The sequence below is a fragment of the Strigops habroptila genome, chromosome 19 (assembly GCF_004027225.2).
Source record: "Strigops habroptila isolate Jane chromosome 19, bStrHab1.2.pri, whole genome shotgun sequence".
NCBI classification, from domain to species: Eukaryota; Metazoa; Chordata; class Aves; order Psittaciformes; family Psittacidae; genus Strigops; species Strigops habroptila.
In genome coordinates this window covers 5,694,795-5,714,612 of record NC_044295.2, presented here as the reverse complement: position 1 = coordinate 5,714,612, position 19,818 = coordinate 5,694,795, and the positions used below count along the sequence as shown (strand labels likewise).

The window sequence follows — 19,818 nt, the reverse complement described above, 5'->3', positions numbered from 1 at the left end:
GTAGGCAGATGGAGTTTTACGTGGGAAAGCAAGGAGCGAGAGCAATGCTGGTGGCACATTGCAGAGCTCACTGCATGTAGAAGATGCCCAGCAGTAGCTTTCTGTCCTGGCTCTTCAGCTGTAGGAGCAGGGGCTGGACATTCGCACTCTCTGAGCCTTGCTCAAGGACATCAGAGAGTGGGCACCAGAGAGGAGAGGCAGTACACGGATGGAGTTTTATGTGGTAAAGCGAGGAGCAAGAGCAATGCTGGTGGCGCCTTTGTGGAGGGTCTGTATGTGCAGAAGATGCCCAGCACCAGCTTTCTGTCCTGGCTCTTTGACAGTGGGAGTAGGGGCCGGACATTTATGCTCTAATTGTCGTGCTGCGGAACAGACTCGAGGAGGGGCCTTAGAAGTTGCATGCAATTGGACTTTTAAGTGGGAAAGTGAGGAGCAAGTGCAACGCCGGTAGCACCGCTGGGGAGCTCTACATATGCAGAATAGGCCCAGCAGATGCATTTTGTCCTGGCTCTTCATCAGTGGGACCAGGGGCCGGGCGTTCGGTCTCTACGTGCTGTGCTGCGTGACGTCCTTGAGAGGGCACAGTAGATGTTGCACGCAATTGGACTTTTAGGTGGGAAAGCGAGCAGCGAGAGCAATGCCGGTGGCACCGTTGCGGAGCTCACCGTGTGCAGAAGAGGCCCAGCACCAGCTTTCAGTCCTGGCTCTTCGACTGTGGGAGCAGGGCCCGGACGTTCGTACTCAAAGCAACTGGCTCGGCACAGCCTCAAGTGGGCACCGACAACGTTGCATGCAATTGGACTTTTAGGTGGGAAAGCGAGCAGCGAGAGCAATGCCGGTGGCACCGTTGCGGAGCTCACCGTGTACAGAAGAGGCCCAGCAGCAGCTTTCTGTCCTGGCTCTTCGATTGTGGGAGTAGGAGCCGGACGTTCGTGCTCAATGCGCCGGGCTGCGGAACGTCCTCGAGTAGGCACCTGCTCCTCGAACGGACGCCTGCCGGGTCCTAGTGCTCTGCCGCCTGCCTACCGGGTCCTAGTGACCATCCGCTCGCCGCCTCCTTCTGCTCGCCCGCCCCCGGGTCCTAGTGCTCGCCCGCCCACCGGGTCCTAGTGCAAACCCGCGCTCCTGGTCATAGTGCCCTCCGCCCTCCGGGTCCTAGTGCCCGCCCTCCATCCCCGCCCGCCGGGTCCTAGTTCCCGGCCTCCCCCCTGCCCCCCGGGTCCTAGTGTCCGCTCGCCAGCCGGGTCTTAGTGCAAGCCCTCCCGCCGGGTCCTAGTGCTCGCCCGTCTGCCTGGTCCTAGTGCCCGCCGGCCCGCCAGCCCGCTGGGTCCTAGTTCCCTCCCGCCGGGACCTAGTGCCAGGCCTCCCTCCCGCCCGCAGGGTCCTAGTGAACGCCCTCCCCCCCCCGCCCCCCCGCTCGGTACTAGAGCCCGCCCTCCCGACAGGTCCTAGTGCACGCCCGCAGGGTCTTTGTGCCCTGCCCCCCTCCCGGTCCCGCTGCCCGCCATCCCGCCGATCGCTGAGTCCTGTTGCCCGCCCGACGGCTCCTAGTGCTTGCCCGCCCGCTGAGTCTTACTGCCCTCCCGCCCACGCGGTGCAAGTGCCCGCACGCCCGCCGTGTCCTAGTGCCGGACCGCCCGCCGGGTCCTAGTGCCCGACCGACCGCCTGTTGTCCTAGAGCCCACCTGCCGGATCCTCCTGCTCGCCCTCCCTCCCGCCCTCAGGGCGCAAATGCCCGCTCTCCCTCCCTCCCCCGGGTCCTAGTGCTCGCCTGACAGCATGGTCCAGGTACTCTCCGGCCCACCGGGTCCTAGTGCCAGCCCGCCGGAACCTAGCACCTGACCGTCCCCCGGGTACTTGTGCTCGCCCGCCTGAGGAGCGAGAGCAATGGCGGTGACACCGTTGCGGAGCTCACCGTGTGCAGAAGAGGCCCAGCACCGGCTTTCAGTCCTGGCTCTTTGGCTGTGGAAGCAGGGCCCGGACGATCATGCTCAATGCGACGGGCTTGGCACAGCCTCGAGCATGCACCATAGATGTTGCATGCAATTGGACTTTTAGGTGGGAAAGCGAGGAGCGAGAGCAATGCCGGTGGCACCGTTGCGGAGCTCACCGTGTGCAGAAGAGGCCCAGCACCAGCTTTCTGTCCTGGCTCTTCAGCTGTGGGAGCAGGGGCTGGACATTCGTGGTCTACGTGCTGGGCTCCAGCACAGCCTCTAGCAGTCACCATAGAGGTTTCACGCAATTGGACTTTTGGGTGGGAAAACAAGGAGCAAGAACAATGACGGTGGCACCGTTGTGGAGTTCACTGTGTGCAGAAGAGACCCAGCAGCATCTTTCTGTCCTGGCTGTTCGGGTGTGGGAGCAAGGGTCGAACGTTTGTGTTCTATGTGACAAGCTCAGGCACACGCTCGAGCAGTCTCCGTAGAGGTTGCACGCAATTGGACTTTTCGGTGGGAAAGCGAAGAGCGAGAGCAATGCCGGTGGCACCTTTGTGGATCTCACCATGTGCAGAAGAGGCCCGACAGCATTTTTCTGTCCTGGATCTTCGACTGTGGGAGCAGTCGCCGGACCTTCACACTCTGTGAGCTGTGATCCAGGATGCCTGAGAACAGGCACAATAGAGGACAGGCAGTACACAGATGGACTTTTAGTTGGGAAAGCGAGGAGTGAGAGCAATGCTGGTGGCACCGTTGAGGAGATTGCCGTGTGTAGAAGATGCCCAGCAGCACCTTTCTCTCCTGGCTCTTTGGCTGTGGGAGCAGTCGCTGTGCTGCGGGATGGCTGGGAGCGGGCATCAGCAGAGGAGGGGAATGTACCAGGGCTGTTTTACTGGGGCTGGGGCTGTACTGTGCCACTGTTTGGTGGATGGCAAATCCCGGGCTTTTGCACATTCTTGTTATGTCCCACATGTCCCCGACTCACCCTCGCTCCTTGGGCATTTTGAATCTCTGCCGCCGCCAGGCCGATGTCGCCGGGTAGCTCTGGGGGCCGCGGCGGGGAGGAGGCCGGATCGCGGAAGGCACCGGGATCAGCCGCCCCGCCTGGCTCGGCTCGGCTCGGCGCGGCGCGGCAGTACTGAACGGACAGCGCACGGGGGCGCGCCGCACAATCACTGCCAGTGCCCCCAGTCCCTCCAGTTCTTCCCAGTCCACTCAGTGCCCTCCATGCTTCCCAGTGCCCCCAGTCTCCCCAGCACCCCGAGTCACCCCAGTGCGCCCATCCTTCTCATTGTTCCCAGTCCCCCCACTGCCCCTTTCACCCCATCCTTCCCAGCACAGCCAGTCATTCCAGCGGTTTCCCAGATCTTCCCAGTCTCCCCAGTGCCCTCCCAGTTTTTACCAGTACCCCTACTCTCTCCAATGCCCCCCATCCTTCCCTGTGTTCCCAGCGCTCCCAGTCCCCCTACTCCTCCTGTCCCTCCACTTGCCCAGTCTTGCCAGTGCCCCCCAGTGGTCTCCCAGTTCTTCCCACTCCCCCCAGTGGCCCCCATCCTCCCCAATGCTCCCAGTGCCCGCAGGCCGGTGCCCGGGGCCGTGACAAACGAGGGCCAGTGCCTCCATTGTACAGATATATATAGTATATACACGGTACACTGTGAGCTTAAATAACCCAGCACCCCTCCGGGGCTCGCTCCCCCCCCCCTTAAATACTCCCCCCCCGCAAGTGGCTCCAATCCAGTCGGATCCCCTCCCCCCGCCCCCCCGCGTGCCTCCCTCCTCCCCCTCCCAGTATAACCAGCTCTGGCTCCCAGTTGCCCCCACATCCAGTTACTGTCGGAGACTTCGGGGGGGGAGGGGAGTGAAAGGGGGGAGGACGGGGGGGGAGCAAAGTAGAAACAAAAAATAAAGGGGTTCCCCCCCTGGGCCGAGGGTCCGGGACCCCTCGACCAGGCTTGGGGGTGGCCAGTGGGTGGGGCGTCCCAGCCCCGAGAAATACTGTGATTTATTGGGGGTCAAGGGGGTATTTACAGTTGGGGGATGAGAGCATCGCCCCCACCCTGGAGGGGAACCCCCATGTGTGCCCCCCCCCACTCAAGGAAGGTGAAAGCCCTGGGCTCGGACAGCAGTGGGTGCTGGGGGGCAGCCCCTCGGCCGTGCCCCTTAAAAGTGGGGGTCCGGGCCCCCCCCATGCCCACTTCAGGGGTTGGCAAAGGCTGAGAGGGTCCCTCCTGTCCAGCGCGGGGGGGAAGGGCACTTGGGGTCCCCCGTTCACACCCAACCATGGTGTGGGGGCATCCCACTGTGGGGCTGGGATCGAGGACATGAGGTGGGGCCCAAAGGCAACCGCCCCCCCAACCAGTGCTTCAGGTGAGTCCCAAGAGTAGCTGGGGGTGGGGGGGCTTCCAGCATAGCCTCCCTTTGCTCCCCAGTATAGCTCACATTCGGGGGGGGGGGGGGGGACATTTCTGCCGGCCTCTCCCCCACCGTCCAACCAAGTGCCAGCTCTGTGTCTGGGGGGGGGGTGTCACTTCGAGGGGAGGGGGGGAGCCTGGGGGGGGCCGTTCCCCCACCCCATTGGTCCATCACGTTACCACGAGACTCACACTGGACACAGACACTAAGGTGAGGTGTGCCCCCCCCCAAATTCCTCCCCCCCGCCCCGAGACACACCTTGCCCCACACACACATGCACACGTCTGTGCACCCAGGGGGGAGGTGGGGGCACCAGGAGGCTTTGGCGGGGTCTCACCTCCTCCCCGATGGGGAAGAGGTTTTGGGGGGGGGAGGGACAGGACTGGGGGTGAGGGAGGAGGGGGGGACCCCCCCGATATCGCTGCGGTTTGAGGGTGACTTAAGTCGGGTTGGAATTTTTCAAAGTCTGCAGCTTGGCCTCCAGTTCGGAGATCTGAAAAACAGCAAAGGGACAGGTCTCAGCAGGGGGTGGGGGGCACGGGGGGGCACAGGGACAGGGGGGACACACAGGGACAGGGGACACACACACAGAGGGACAGAGGTGTGAACATGTAGCAGGGGGGGACAGGGCTGCAGGGGACAAGGTGAGGACATAGAGATGAGGATACAGGGATGGGGGGTGCAGGAGAAGGGGGGCAACTTGGGGGTGCTGGGGTGGTGGGAGACACAGGTCTGGGGGCTGGGGATACAGGGATGGAGGCACCGGAATGGGGATACGGGGGGGGACACAGGGGTGGGGGGCACAGGAACAACGGTCGGGGCGGTGGGGGACAAGGTTAGGGGACACAGGGCCGGGCCAGGGGGGCTGCAGGCAGCAGCAGGTGAGTCTCTGTGCGGTGTCAGGGGGACATTTTGGAGGTGACGGGAGGGGGGGTACATGTGGCAGCTCTGCTGGGAACCAGGGGACCTCCCCGTGCCCCCCTGCACCCTGGTGCCCCTGAGCCGGCAGGCGCCGGACCCCCCACCGCAACCCACGGCAGCGCTGCAGGATCCCGGGGGATCCGGTGATCCCTGCCTGCTGCAGGGGACCCGCTGGCGCTGGCGCAGAATCCAGGGCGATCTGTTGTGGGATCCAGCATGACCAGCATGGGATCCAGCTCGCAACAGAGGATCCAGTGCGGCCCCGTGCCTTGTGCCCATCGACAGGGAACCACCGCGGGATCCTGCGCAAGCAGCCTGGGATCCAGTGCCCAAGAAAATCCCTTTTGATCCATTATGGGATGTCAGACCCTGAGGCAGGATCCACTGCGACCCAAACCCTCGGCAGATCCACTGCAATCCAGTGTGGGATCCAGTGCCAGGAGGAGGATCGGGCGCGCGCCAGCACCCGAGCAGATCCACTGTGATCCGGAGCACAAATCCGGTGGGATCCCGGTGCCCAAAGCAGATCCACCATGATCCGGCGTTGGGATCCCGTGGCCGGAGCTCAGTCCGGAGGGGAGCCAGCGCCTCACGCAGCTCCGCTACCGCCCGGTGGCAGGATCCAGCAGCTTGGCGCGAGCCGGGGCCCGAGCAGATCTGCTGCGACCCATCCTGGGATCCAGCGGCGACGGGAAGCCATGGGAAGCCATGGGAAGCCATGGGCCGTGGCGAGAGCGGCGTGATGGCGGCGGGGCTCAGGGGCAGCCCGCGTCCCGGCGCCCGGTGCCCACCTTCTCCTGCAGTTTCTCCATCTCCTCCTTGTGCGCCAGCTCCGACTCCTCCAGCACCCGCCGCTGCGCTGTCTCCTTCTTGAGGAACTCGATCTCCCTGTGGGACCAACGTGTGGGTGCGTGTCTCCCCCCTGCCCCAGCACTGGGGGCACCCCACGGAACTGGGGCAGGGCTCAGGGGGACCCTGGACACAGGTGTCAAGGAGAGACTGTGCTCAGTGGGCTGGTAGTGCCCCAGGATAAACCAGGGGATGGATGGGGCATGCCCAGGGATGAGGGATGCCCAGGAAAGAGTTGGTGCCCATGGGATGGTTCCACATCAAGGGGAAGGCCTCTGCCCAAGTGAATGGCCCTGCTTAGGGGGTGAAGGGTGCCCTGGAGGGGTGTGGTGCCACGTAGATGGGTTTCTGCCCAAAGGGGAAGGTCCCTGCCCAGGGGATGAGGGATGCCCAGGAAGGAGCCGGGGAAAGGTTCATGCCCAACGGATGGTCTGTGCCCAAGGACAACAGGTGCCCATGAAGGGGTCAGCGCCCCACAGGTGGGTCCACGCCAAGGGCATGGTCCATGCCCAGGGGATGGCTCATGCCCAATGGCCTTTGCCCAGGGGCAAGGGGTGCCCAGGAAGGGGATGGTGCCACAGGGATGCTCTGTGCCCATGGGGATGGATGGGTGCCCATGGCGATGGATTGTGCCCAGGGGGATGGATGGGTGCCCAGGGCCCAGCACTGCCCTCACTTTTGCTGGTACTCCTTGATGAGCCTCTTGGCCTTGCTGTACTTGCGCTCCAGGGTCTGGTACTGCGCCTGAGTCTCCTTGAGGTGCTCATCCACGGCCTGGCAGAGGTTCTGTGCCTCCATCCAGTACCCCTCCAGCTTCTCCATCCGCTCCTTGTTCTCCTCCACACTCTGCTCCAGCCGGGCCTTCTCTGCCCGCCAGCGCGCCTTCTCCTGCTCCAGGTTCTGCAGCTGAGGACAGCAGGATCAGGGTACGGCACGGCCAGGGACAGGCATGGCATGGCATGGAACAGCACGGCAGAGCCAGGGAATGGGCATGACATGGCACAGCACGGCATGGGACAGCACAGCCAAGGAGCAGGCATGACATGACAGAATTATAGAATCATAGAAGAGTTTGGGTTGGAAGGGACCTTAAGATCATCTTGTTCCAACCCCTCTGCCACGGGCAGGGACACCTTCCACTAGAGCAGGTTGCTCCAAGCCCCTGTGTCCAACCTGGCCTTGAACACTGCCAGGGATGGGGCAGCCACAGCTTCTCTGGGCACCCTGTGCCAGCGCCTCAGCACCCTCACAGGGAAGAGCTTCTGCCTTAGATCCAACCTAAATATCGCCTGTTTAAGTTTAAACCCATCACCCCTTGTCCTATGGCTACAGCCTCTGATGAAGAGTCCCCCTCCAGCATCCTTGTAGATCCCCGTCAGATACTGGAAGGCTGATATGAGGTCTAAAATGTGACATGTGACATGACATGACATGACACAGCATGGCACAGCCCAGCATGGCATAGCCAGAAACAGGCATGGCACAGCATGGTGAGCGGTCTGGGGGTAGATGTGGGGAGCTAAGGAGGGGATGGGGAAGATGGAGACAGGTGGGGCCAGGGCAGATGGAGAGGGGGCCCCTCCTGTCCAAACGGAACCAGGGCACCTGCTCACCTTCCTCTTCAGCTGCTGGATCTCAGCCTCAGTGACGGCATGTTTGATCTGGAGCTGCGAGAAGAACCGGCCCTTCACATGTCCCCATGGTGGGCATGATGCCCCGGCATCCCCTTAGCTACCCCCAGCACCCCCTCAGCAACCCCCAGCACCCCCCAGCACGCCTGTACATCTGGCATCCCCCAGCACCTCCCAGCACTCCCCCAGCACCCCCCAGCACCCCCCAGCACCCCTGTCCCCCCTGGCATCCTCCAGCACCTCCCAGCACCCCCTGGCACCCCCCAGCACACCCTGGTACCCCCTGGCACCCTGCAGCCCCTCTGCACCTCCTTGAACTTGTGCACCAGCTTTTCAGGGTCCATCTCCACGGGCAAGAGCGTGTCCTCATTCTCAGCCAGCTCGAACACCTCGATGGCCATCTCGCCGCTGGGGAACATGGGGCTCATCTCCTCCTCCTCATCCGTGGCGTACTCGCCCGTCTGCAGAGGGCACAGACCAGTGTTCGCACATGGTGGTGGTCCCCAGCCTGGCACCCTCAGCCAATCCCACCTGGGGAAACTGAGGCACCGGGTGTTTGGACCAGGTCCATGCCCTCCTGAGTGGGTGCTGTCCCCCTCACCTCCTCGTCATCCTCGGTGTACTGGGTGTAGCGCTGCTCGATCATCTCCCGCTGCCACCGCTCCTGTTCCAGTGTCTGCTGGATCAGCTGTGCCACCTCGCTCTGCTCCCCTGGCTTCTCCCGCCCAATGAGGAACCTGCGCGGGCCAGGGGGCTCAATGGAGATGGGGGCTCAGTGGGGATGGGGGGGCTCAGTGGGGATGGGGGGCTATGACCATGGGGGTCTGTGATGGGGGACATGCCAGTGGTGCAGCTGGGGACATCCCTGAGGGACAGGCAGTGCTCCTGGTGGAGATACTATGGGTGGATGAGTTGGGGCCTGGGGGGGATCCTGGGCTGATGTGGGAGGATTCTGGGGAGCATTAGGGTGGCACAGGGCAGGCAGTGGAAATAGGAGTGGAGGGGATGGAGGTATTTTGGGGCAGGGAGACTGCCCAGCCTGGGGTCTGAGGTGCTCTGCGGACAGGCTACAGGGCAGGGTGCTGCAGGGGGTCCAGCATGGGCTGTAGGGGTCTCCCAACCCCCCCAGGTCCCCAGTCCCAGGCCCTACCGGACACGGCCCTTGGTGTTCCTGAGGACGGAGGCGGCAAAGCTTTGCGTCACCCCAACCAGGCTGGTACCATCCACCTCCACAATGAGATCATTTACCTGGATCCTGGGGACACAGAGACTGTCACAGTGGGGCCACCCCTTGACCACATCAGCTCCTGCATCACCACCCAAGCCCATAGGGAAGTGGGGTGGGTTTGGGCTAGGGAGCCCTTTACCTGCCATCCCTGTGGGCAGCCCCCCCCTCCGTCACCGTCTTGACGAAGATGCCCAGCTTCTCCAGACCCATGTCGGCCCCCGCGCCCATGCCGATGATGCTGATCCCCAGCCCTTCCGAGTCTGCAGAGACAGAGCCATGTCCTGGCAGGGTGGCACCGGCCACCCAATGCCAATGGAGTCACCTCCAGCCCATCCCCAAGGTGCCATAGGGCCCTGGGGCGCGGGATGGGACGAGGACCCACCTTTCTCCAGCTCCACAGGGAAGAGGTCAAGTCGCTCCACCCTCTTCTCCAGCTCATACTCAGCCGATGCAGCCATGGGGTCAACATCTTCATTGCGGCGGTCGTAGTCTTCGTTGGAGTAAGTGCTGAAGACCTAAAGGGTGGATAGAGCTGCTCAGTGAGGCAGCAGGATGGGGTGGGGCAACATGGCAGCCATCCACCCGCAGTCAAGAGGGCATCCTGGGGCAGGGGGAGCCCAGGGCAGGGGCATGAGGGTGTTACTGAGCCTATGAGACACTGGAGAATCCCCCCTCCCCAAGTCATGTCACGGAGTGAGGGAGGATGGATGGACGGAGGGATGGATGGATGGGGTGTGCAAGCACTGGCTGCTCTCAGTCACACAGTTTGGGGTGGGCACACTGGGCCTGTTGTCCCCCTCCTCCACTCACCCGTCCCCACCTTCTCATGGCTCCAACTGCCCCGTGGGACAGGGAAGGTCTCTCCCCTTGGGGCAGCCTCACCTCACCCTTCCCTGCCCCTCAGCCCTGCCTGGGCACCTCCATGCAAGCCTGGAGCCCAGGGACGCAAACCCACCATCCTGCCCAGAGAGGTGAAGCCCACCCTAAGCTTATCCCCTGGGTCTCCATGGCAGGTTCAGCGTCTGTCTCCATGTGCTCTCCTGGAGCGATACCTGCGCACAGGGAGCACCAGGGACCCTGTAGCCTCAGGGGTCCACAGGTCATCCCCGTGCCCAGGTCTCCATGTGCCTCCTGTGCCCATCTCTGCCCATCAGGCTCCACTCACAGGGTGCTTGGGCACTGAGGAGGGGTCAACCTTGCAGATAGGGCTGTCCCTGTCCTGCAGGCCTGGGGACACAGTGGTCCCCAGCCAGCTCCAATCCCAAGGATTGTTGGGAAGTGGGGAGCTCCTGGTCAGAGCGGGGCAATGAAAGGCAATGGAGGTCAGGGATGCATATGGGTGGTCCTCTAACACTGTAAATCCCTGGGGACGCTGACCCCCAAAGTGAGGCACCCCTAAACCCTCCCATGACTGGTTCATGGGGGACACCAGCTCACGGGGGCCTGGGGTCAGCCTCTGGTTCACCCTGCACTGGGTGCCCCCATGCTGGGCACCGGGGTGCTCCTGGCTGAGGTTGGATGTGCCACCAGGAGCCAGAGGCAGTGGGGTGCCATATCCCTGCACCCCAGGAGGTGCCAGCACCCCATCATCCCTGGCAGATGTTCCCGGAGGGGCGAATGGATTAGGGATCACACCACAGACTAAAGCCTTGCAACAAGGGCGTTAGGGATAAGTGTCAAGGGACAACGCCCTTGACACCCACCAATGGGTAGGACCCACCCGGGTGGCACCCAGGGGTGCTGGGGATGAGCAAGCCAGGGGACATGCATCTGTCCCTCCTGTCCGCACGTGGTCCTGTGGGGCTGCAGGCTCGCCCTGCTGTGCCCCCATCCTTGTCCCCAGGTCCTGGGGATCTTGGGATGTGCCAGTGGCCTGGAGTGGGTTCCAAGAGGGAAGCAGCCAGAGCCAACACATGCCCAGGGGAAAAGGCTGGCGGCAACTGCCCCCATGCCATGCTGGTGCTAGAGGGGGAAGTCCCCAGTGCTCCTGGCTCCAGCCCCTCCAGTTTGGGTGGCCCAGCATCACCCATGCACCCGAGGGGGAAGACAGGGAGCTCAGACATGTGGGTCTCCTCCCCACCAGCACACATGTGACCCCCACATCACCCTGGCGTGGGAGGTGGGTAAAAGCAAGAGGCTAAAGGCTGTGCTGGGGGGAGCGGAGCACCCCAAAAACCCTGCCTGCCCATCCATGGCGGGGGGGATCTTCTCAAGGCCTGGCTGGCTGGTTCCCACAGGACCAATCCCCGCCCCCTAGAGTGCAACCACCCAGCACACGGCCACCACTGTCTCCTGCCCTGGGCATGGTGGTCCCTGTCCCCTTGCCCCCCGTGGGGCCACCCACCCGCTCTGACTCAGAGCCAGAATATAGGACGAGCTCTAAAAATAACCCAGCTCCAGCACAAAGCGACCGCGGCTCCTCCGGCCGGGGGAATTCCAGCGGGAGAGAACACACCAAATAGCGGCACGGCCCCTTCTCCCCGCCCCAGCCCCACTGCTGGGGGAGCATCCCTGATGGAGCCCCCAAACCCAGCTGAGGAATGATGGGGGGGACGGGAGATGCTGCGTCCCACCCGGCCGTGCCGCCACTTCCCCTTCCTCCACTTCCCGGAACGCTGTTGGGTGCTGGCTGGGCCTATGGTGGGGAAAAGAAGCCTTCACCCCTTGCCCCATCCCTGGGACCTCCAGTGGGGGGGAGCCCCAGCACCGAAGGACTGCTGGGGACCACGGGCAGAGGACCCACCACCCGTGCCCAGATCCATCAGGCATCCCACCCAAAACACGTGGTGGGGCTTGGCCCATCGTGGTGGGTTGGCTCTGGGTGCTGTGCACTGACCACCCCGGGGGGCCCAGGGCCACCCCCACCCCTGTCACACCAGGCCCAGGGTGGCCCCTCAATGGTGAGGGGTGCTCAGGCCATGCTGGGGCTCTTGGTTAGGTGGCCTGTTTGCCAGGCCCTGGTGGCCACCCTCCTTCCCCCAGCACCAAGCGGGATGCTGTGCCCCATGGTGGGGGGCTGGGGGCACACAGACCTCCCCACACCTCCCTATCCCCAGCACCAGCCCCACAAAGGGGTGGCGGTCATATATCCCATCCTGGGGTACCCCACCCTGAGGTATTGTCAACCTGGGGTGCTCCTCACCCTTGGGTGCCCCTCACCCTGGGGTACCCCTCACCCTGGGGTACCATGACCCTGGGGTACCCCCTTATCCCCAGCCACTGCCCCCCCATCACCAGGCGGTCTCACCTGGATGGGAGCTGTGCTGAACTGGATCTTGCGGTTGGGGACGGGCTCCTCTTCCTCCGATAGCCCTGGGATCTCCACACAACCTGACTCGGGCTCATAGAGCCCTTCGGCCTCCTCCTCCTCCTCCAGCCCGCTGCCCCCCGAGTCCTCCCCGAGCCCACTGTAGGCACTTATGTCCACCAGGTCCCCCTCGGAGAAGTCCTCCTTCTTGGCCTCCTCGTAGGCATCGCCTTCCTCCGCCTGCTCACCCTTGACGCCCTCCTCACCCGCGGCCACACCAGAGCCCCTGTCCAGGCGGGGGGTGATGGGCGCCAGGTCCTCGGACCCCTTGGCCGGCTGGCGCATGGGCACCGGTTCCGCCACTGCCGATGCCTCCTCCTTCTCGGCCTCACCGCTCTCCTCCACCTCCACCGGCTTGATCTTGCAGACCTCCTGCACCCGAGGGGCAGATGGCTCCTTCTCTGCCAGTCGGGCGCTCTTCCCCGCTGTCTTCTCCTCCTCTGGTGGCCGGGCGCGGGGCTGGGCAGCATGGCCATCACCCGGCCGGCCAGCCTCAGTGCTCGGCAAGAAGACCCGGGGTCGCTTGCCCACCACCTTGGTGCTGAGCGGCCCTCCCGCTCGCCCCTGCGCCTTGTGGAGGTTGTTCCGGAGGTCGGCCTTCTCGAAGACAGCACTGAGCTGGCTGACAGTGGGCGAGACGGCTTCAGTGTCCAGCTTGTCCAAGGACTCGGTGCTGCCATTGAACCTCACCACCACGTCCAGCTTACGGTCCTGGAAACCAGCTCGTTCCTTACGTAGCAAGAGCTTGGTGGTGGTGGCTTTCTCCTGTGGGCTCCTCTCAAAGATCTTACGGGTCTCCTGCAGCTTGGAGAAGGGTTTGTCGGGTTTGGAGTCAAAGCGGCTGACCCTCTCGGAGACGCTGGTGCCCAGCTTGAGGAGGTTGCCCTGGTCCATGCTCTCGCTGAGGCTGCCAGCCCGGGGCAAGGACAGACGGACCGGCTTCTCCTTGGCCTTGGCCAGGTCGCAGGCGCCCTCGGGGCCGGGCGCCGTCCCCATCTGCAGGAACATGTTCTTGATGCGATGAACGTTGGAGCCATACTTCTTACCCCGGCTTTTCTTGCCATCTTCACCATCGGCCTCCTTTGTGGGCGCCAGGGCCTGGATGGTGGCCTCGTAGGCATTGCGGTGCGGGGACGCGCTCCGGAGACCCCCGCCGCCCGGCGCTGCCCCGGAGGGGGACCCCCCGCCGCCTGCCTCTGTCCTCAGCATGCCGGCACCGGGGCTCTGCCGCGCATCGCCCGCCGCGGCCACCGGGAGCACCGGAACCACCACCGCTGCGACCAGCACCACCGGCACCACCAGCACCACCAGCGCCGCCGCCGCCGGTCGCCGCGGCCCCTCGCCGGTTACAGCGCCATGGGGAGGGGGCTGCGGCCCGGGGAGGGAGGGGGAGCCGCCGCCCGCAAACCTGCACCGGGCCGCGGGGGGCTGCGGGGCCCGGTCAGGCCATGTCCATCCCTGGGAGGGGGGGCCCGGCCCTGCTTCCTTCCTCCCTCCCTTCTCCTCCTCCTCTTCCCCTTTCTCTGTGCTGGTGATGGAGCCGCTGCCTGCGATCCGCCCGCCCCGCTGCCCGCAGAGCCCGCTGGGTCTTAGCTACGCTCGCTCTTCCTCTTCCTCACCGCCGCCGCCTCGGCACGGGCACGGGGACCCCCCCGCAACACCCCCCTTGTCTCCACATGCCCTGCGGTCTCCTCCCGCACCCGCACTGGGGTTCCCGCCCGATGGCGTGTCCCCCCACCCCCAGCACCCGTGCTATGCGATGTACCCCCGGCTCGTCCGGTGCTGACACCCCCAGCTCTGACCCCAAGTCACCCCCATATCTGTCTTCCTGTCCTCCCCAGCTCTGTCCCCAAGTCTCCCCCAGCTCTGTCTCCATGTCCCCCCATCTCTGTCCACGAGTCCCCTGCAGCTCTGTCCCCATGTCCCCCAGCTCTGTCCCCAAGTCCCTCCATGTCCCCCAGCTCTGTCCCCAAGTCCCCCCATCTCCCCCATCTCTATCCCCAAGTACCCCCATCTCTGTCCCCAAGTCCCCCCCATGTCCCTCATCTCTGTCCTCAAGTCCCCCCATCTCTGTCCTCAAGTCCCCCCAAGCCCTGTCCCCATGCCCCCTCCATCTCTGTCCCCAAGTACCCCCCATCTCTGTCCCCCACCATGCATGTCTGCCCCTGCCTCCCTCCCCCGCCCAGTTTTGTCCCCATGGCCCCCAGGCTGGTCCCTGTGTCCCCTCATTCCCATCTCTGTACTCAACTTTGTACCCACATCCCCTGGATCTGCCCTTACATCTCTCTCATATGCTCATCATTTTGTCCCCCGGTCCCCCCATCCCATCCTGTATCGCCCCAAGTTTGTACCCGTATTCCCCCAATCTGTCCCCATGTCCCCCCATCCTATCCTCATACCCCCCCCCCACCTTATCCCATCCCTGTCCCTGTGCCCCTCCCGGGTCTGTCCCCGTGTCCCCCTGCTCCTCTCTCCATGTTCCCCCATTTTTCAGCACGTCCCTCTTGCTCCCACCCCACACCCAAAGGGTGTCTCGTGGGGTCCCCACAAGGCCCCCATTCACTTCCTGGCCCCATATATCCATCCCTGGGGTGCAGCACGCCCCCCCCCCCCCCCCCGACACCTCCACGCAGGGGTGGCAGGAGGGGAAACCGAAGCGGGGCAGCCCTGGGCCGGGAGGGCCGCGTTGCTGCCCCCCAGCATCCCTGCACCCCAAAAGTGACCTTTTATGGGGTTATCTGGGGTTTTTTGCTGCCTTCCCACAAGGCACTGGGGGGGGGAGGGAGGGGGCAGTGTGGGGCCGTGCTGGGGGTCCTGCTGTGGGGGGGGAGCACCACAAGGGGCTGGAGGATGGGGGAGGCTTCCCTGCACCCCCAGGCTGGGGAACGTGCAGGCACCAGGACCCTGCACCCGCCCCACGTCACCCGGCGCAGCCTCACAGCCCTTTGACGTGACGCGGCACGACGAGGCGTGACGTGACATGTGCGACGTCCCCCACGACCACCCCCTGCTGCTGCGACCGGCCCCCCAACCCCGAGCCCCCACCGCAGGGCCCCCGGTACCCCCCGCACACACGTGTGTACACGCACACACGTGCACGCACACACATATGTGCACACGTGTGCTCCCGCCTCATTGCCGCACAAGGGCACAGCATGTGCTGGTGGTGGCGTGTCCCCAGGTGTCCCCACTGTGCCCCATCCCGTGCCCCTGCTGCCACCCCACTGCCCGTGAGTGGGGGTACCAGGACAAGCCCCCCCAAAGGACACCCCCCCCAGGGGACACGGGAGCCTCTCGGTGCCACGGGGCCTTGGTGGCAGGAGGTGGCCGTGGTGGGGTGTCTCCCTTCCATGTCTCCGGTGGGACCCCCCCCTAGGAGGCCCCCCCCCCCCGTCCAGGCCAGCCCTGCTGCCTCTGTCAATCAGCCCTGGCCCTATTCCCGAGTGCTGGAACATGGAGGCCCCGGAGCTGCTCCTGGTCGGGGTGCTGGCAGGCGAGTGGCGGCTTCGTCACCCCCCGGGGAGACACGGCCTGGCCGGGGGGACCCGAGCGGGGAGAGGGCAGGGGGCCCCCCAAAGCGGGGAGAGGGCAGGGGAACCCCCAACGCAGGGTGGGGATGGGGGGTGCTGGTGGGACAGGACAGAGCTAAATGAAGCTGTCCTGGCCCTGGGACGGGGCGGGGGGATGTGGTGTGTGTGAGTGGGATCTCTCTGGGGGTCCAGGGCAAGTGGGGGAGTGCTGTCCCCATCCCTGTCCCTGTCCCCGTCCCCGTCCCCATTCCCACCCTTTCCTAAATATAGCCCACCCGCTCTCCATGGGCACTCGGCTGCGGGGAACATTTCTGGCCCTGTCCAGGTGTCCCGAGGGCTCTGAGCAATAGGGAAACTGAGGCAGGGAGGAGCATGGTGCCCAGCCCTGGCTCTAGCCCTGTCCCTGGCCACAGCCGTGGTCCTGGGGGGGTCCCAGGCCACCCTCCCCGACCACCACGTCCTCCCCGACCACCGCGTCTCCTCCGAGACTGGAGCCATCTTTGTCCATGAGCTGAAGCGGGAGCTGTTCCTGGAGGCCTTCCCCACCAGGAGCGAGGATGATGGTGGTGAGGGCGAGGACAAGGGGAGTGGGGATGAGAGGGGGTCCTGCAGGGCCTGTGGGAGCTGGGACTGTTAATGGGGGGCCCTGGCTATGCCTGCTCCCCACCAGGCATGGCACCGGCTGCCATGTCTCCATCTGTCCCTCCATCTATCCAGTCCTGTACACCTTCAACCATCCCACCCCCATCCATCCTATCCTCCGTCCATCCCACCCTGCATCCATCCATCCTCCATCCATCCACCCTCCATCCATGCTATCCTCCATCCATCCCTACATCCCACCCCACCCCTCCGCCCATTTGGGGCCTCCCAAGCATTGCCCCATCACACTGTTGAAGCCACCTGAGAGCAGCACCCCTTTAACCCCCCCATTTAGACTCTGAGGGTCACCTCCATTGGAGTCATTCACCCCCAAAAGTGGAGCAGGATCCCCCCAGGGCCCAGCTGGTGCAGGGACCAGTCATGCTTCCTTGTGGGGACCAGTCGGATGGAGAAGGTCTTGTAGGGTTGTGGCACAGCCCTGTGACACATGAGTCCCCATGTCTGTGTCCCAGTGCCCACAGACACCCCCATCACCTTCCAAGCCCACCTCCAGGACCACCCGGACCTGCCGTGGTGGCTGCGGTACATACAGCGTGACCCCCACCAGCCAGGATACCTCTATGGTTGCCCCACGGCCACCGAGCTTGGCACCCACACCATCGAGGTAGGTGCCCCTCCTCCTGGCCCTGTGCTGGGGAGTGGGGTTGGCATCTTTGGGGTGTTCCTTCTGTTGGCAGGTCCTGGCATACAACCGGCTCATCTACGAGACGGTGGCACAGCGCCTCGTCATCACCGTCATCCCCGCTCCACGTAAGGGCTGCGCACCCCAAACCACACCGGGATGCCCCTGTGGGGGGTGTCCCCATGGGTGCCACATGTCCCCGCAGGTGGGGAGCCACCGTTCCAAGGCGAGTTCCTGGTGGGGAACAGGAACGTGGAGGAGCTGCTGCCCACGGCTGCACGGGACATCTTCCTGCAGGCCACGGCGGGCATCTGGGAGCAGGATGACCTTCATGTCATCAACATCACCTCGGCCCTGGACCGTGGCGGCCGCGTCCCGCTGCCCATTGAGGGGCGCAAGGAGGGGTATGAGCAGCACTGGGGGTGCTCCCGGGCAGACCCCAGCCTCCATGTGTGGGTTTGGGGGTGACCTGCAGCCACCCCACAGGGCCTATGTGTCAGTGGGGTCCCGCGGACCCTTCTCGGGGTGCCTGACATCGGCCGCCTCAGCGCAGAGCCGCTTCCTCTGCAGCCTGGGCCAGCAACCCCTCGCCTCCTGCTACGACACCTTCGCCCCCCACTTCTCCATCCGCTGGTGCAACCTCACCCTGGTGAGACCCACATCCCCCCGCCCTGCGCGACGGCACCCATGGGGACCCTGCCATTAACCATCACCCCACTGCAGCTGCAGGTCTGGCCCAGCCCCACAGCGCTGGGGCCCGTGTGGGGCTCCGGGGTGCTGGAGGAGGGTGGGGATTTCCAGCCCCCCACCGAGGTGCCCCCCCAGGACCTGCTGCCCGGGTTCCTGGTGACGCTGCTGGTGCCGCTGGTGGTGGCTGCGCTGCTCTGCCTGCTCCTGGGACACCTCATGTGCTGCCGGAGGGAGGGAGTGTGAGTCGGGGGGGGCTCGTTCACGGTGGGGGTCCCCACACCCCAAGCTGGGTGCGCACTCCCCAGCCGTGGTGGCCCCAGGTCAACCTGGGGGTAGTGAGAGCCCTTCGCACCATTGTTACCTTTCCCCCTGCTTTTTCCTCTCTTTCGTAGGCAAAAACGGGACTTGGAGACGTCTGAGTAAGTCCCTGCACCCAGGATGGGGTGCGAGGGAGGGGGTTTGGGGGGGCTTTGTCGTGGCCAAGCACGGGGAAGGTCAGAGGGAATAGGAACAGGGACAGGAGCAGTTAGCGCTCTGGGGGGATGTTAAGGAGCTGATGGAGCCTAAAAGTGTGCCCATCCCAAAGGGTACCCCTCAGACCCTCTCCTCCCCTCCCCACACCTCGATGTCCCCAGTAACTCCCCACAGACACGGACTGGAGCACGAGAGCTGGTTTACTTCTCCAATAGCCTTGCTGGACTCAACAGCACCGAGGAGGACCCCAAAGATGGAGGGGCAGACCCTGATGATGAGGGACCAACCCCAATGATGGGGTGCAGACCCCAATGCTGGGTGGCCAGACCCCAGTGATAGGGAACAAACAGATCATAATGGGGTGACAGAGCCCACCAAGCTCCTTCCCCAAAAGGCTGTGGGTGGGAAGGGGGGGCACGCAGCACCCACTTGTCCTTCCCCCCCGCAGCATCCAGCTCTTCCACCACACCACCATCCACGGTGACACGCAGGAGCTGAGGCACATGGCCGGCAGCCGGGACGTGCCACAGCCCCTTTCCACCCTTCCCATGTTCAACGTCCGCACGGGGCAACGCATCAACCCCATGCCTGGACCCGCGGATGGAGCCCGTCTCCCGCTCCTCCCGCAGTGACACCAGGATGATGCCAGGGTGGGGGGACACAATCCCAGGGCTAGGGATGGATGAATGGGTGTCATGGTACTTTTGCGGGGACCTCGCAGTTGTTGTCACCTCCCTGGAGGTGTCCCCACTGTGGGGTGGGTTTTGGCTGATAAACTGGCTGTTGAGTGATGGAGATGTGGCTTTTCTGCTTTGTTTTTGGTCGTCTGCAAGCACCCCATTCTGGCCATGGTGGCTGGGAGGGTCGGGGAAGGGGTCAGGAAGAGGGAGATTTTGGGGTGCAGCTTGCTGCGGGGCTCCTCTGGCTGTAAACTGCATTGAGTTGGCCAGATCTTTACCCCAGCTAGCCCCACATGCTGTGGGGCTGGCATCCCACTGAGGGGGGGTTCCTGGTCTATCCTCCCCGTTGGTGGGGGTTCTGCACCCCTCTGCCTCCCATTTCATCTGCTTTGCTCTGTCTGGGTGCCCTCTTCCCACCCTGCTCCATCCATGACTGCCCCACAGCCCTGCGGAGGGAAAGGGGCTCGTGGAGAGCAGACTGTGGATGGGGACAGGGACAATGTGGGGGGATGCAGTCCCAGGGACCCATAATGGTACCCGCAGCACCCCAATGTCCCCCGGCTCACCTGGGTGCTTGTGCCTGGCAGGATGGTGCCTGGAGCTCCCCAGCTCCTGCCGCCGCTCACCCCTTCCACCGCGCAGACCCAGGCATCCTGCTCAGCACCCCCAAACCCCTCCCCGGCCCCCCGGGGGTCCCCCCAGCCCAGCCCCTCGCTTCCAAAGAAAGAGCGTCTTTCAGAGTGGCCCCCCCCCCTCGCACGGGGCAGGCGCCAGGGTGGGGGTTAAGAAAACACGGGGGGGCCCAGGGAGGAACAAGGGGAACCATTGACAGGCTGGGGCAGGCAAGGAGAAAGGCGCCATTGAGGCCTTA

At 64.4% G+C, this 19,818-nt stretch overlaps 2 protein-coding genes across 5 annotated transcripts; one reads left to right on the top strand and one right to left on the bottom strand.

The window, feature by feature from the left end:
* Window positions 1–3,555: 3,555 nt before the first annotated feature.
* PPP1R9B (protein phosphatase 1 regulatory subunit 9B) lies at window positions 3,556–13,962 on the bottom strand. 2 transcript variants are annotated; one of them, XM_030508747.1, is made up of 10 exons: window positions 12,229–13,962; window positions 9,364–9,496; window positions 9,121–9,241; window positions 8,904–9,008; window positions 8,355–8,490; window positions 8,062–8,214; window positions 7,736–7,789; window positions 6,799–7,022; window positions 6,065–6,161; window positions 3,556–4,845 (listed from the first exon to the last, which is right to left on the bottom strand). In XM_030508747.1, the coding sequence occupies exons 1-10, from the start codon at window positions 13,495–13,497 to the stop codon at window positions 4,792–4,794; spliced, it is 2,346 nt and encodes a 781-aa protein (XP_030364607.1). In that variant the 5' UTR covers window positions 13,498–13,962; the 3' UTR covers window positions 3,556–4,791. The 2 variants fall into 2 exon arrangements, with proteins under 2 accessions (XP_030364607.1, XP_030364606.1); XM_030508746.1 differs by having other exon boundaries at window positions 6,799–7,028; window positions 12,229–13,955.
* A 1,165-nt stretch (window positions 13,963–15,127) lies between these two features.
* Window positions 15,128–19,062, top strand: SGCA (sarcoglycan alpha). 3 transcript variants are annotated; one of them, XM_030508751.1, is made up of 9 exons: window positions 15,128–15,781; window positions 16,232–16,384; window positions 16,964–17,085; window positions 17,159–17,231; window positions 17,309–17,507; window positions 17,590–17,752; window positions 17,827–18,032; window positions 18,186–18,212; window positions 18,716–19,062. In XM_030508751.1, exons 1-9 carry the CDS (start codon window positions 15,742–15,744, stop codon window positions 18,897–18,899), a joined length of 1,167 nt encoding a protein of 388 aa, XP_030364611.1. In that variant the 5' UTR covers window positions 15,128–15,741; the 3' UTR covers window positions 18,900–19,062. The 3 variants fall into 3 exon arrangements, with proteins under 3 accessions (XP_030364611.1, XP_030364610.1, XP_030364609.1); XM_030508750.1 differs by having other exon boundaries at window positions 15,129–15,781; window positions 16,232–16,381; window positions 16,934–17,085; XM_030508749.1 differs by having other exon boundaries at window positions 15,130–15,781; window positions 16,934–17,085.
* Window positions 19,063–19,818: the final 756 nt, after the last annotated feature.

Bases quoted from the DNA above. Each gene is read 5' to 3' on its own strand.
- SGCA (XM_030508749.1), top strand. From the start codon at position 15,742: ATGGAGGCCCCGGAGCTGCTCCTGGTCGGGGTGCTGGCAG. The intron at 15,782-16,231 runs GCGAGTGGCGGC...CCCTGGCCACAG, and splicing joins CCTGGTCGGGGTGCTGGCAG to CCGTGGTCCTGGGGGGGTCC. The intron at 16,385-16,933 runs GTGAGGGCGAGG...TCTGTGTCCCAG, and splicing joins CAGGAGCGAGGATGATGGTG to TGCCCACAGACACCCCCATC.
- PPP1R9B (XM_030508746.1), bottom strand. From the start codon at position 13,497: ATGCTGAGGACAGAGGCAGGCGGCGGGGGGTCCCCCTCCGGGGCAGCG. The intron at 6,162-6,798 runs GTGAGGGCAGTG...TTGGTCCCACAG, and splicing joins ATCAAGGAGTACCAGCAAAA to GGAGATCGAGTTCCTCAAGA. The intron at 4,846-6,064 runs GTGGGCACCGGG...GCTGTTTTTCAG, and splicing joins TGGAGAAACTGCAGGAGAAG to ATCTCCGAACTGGAGGCCAA.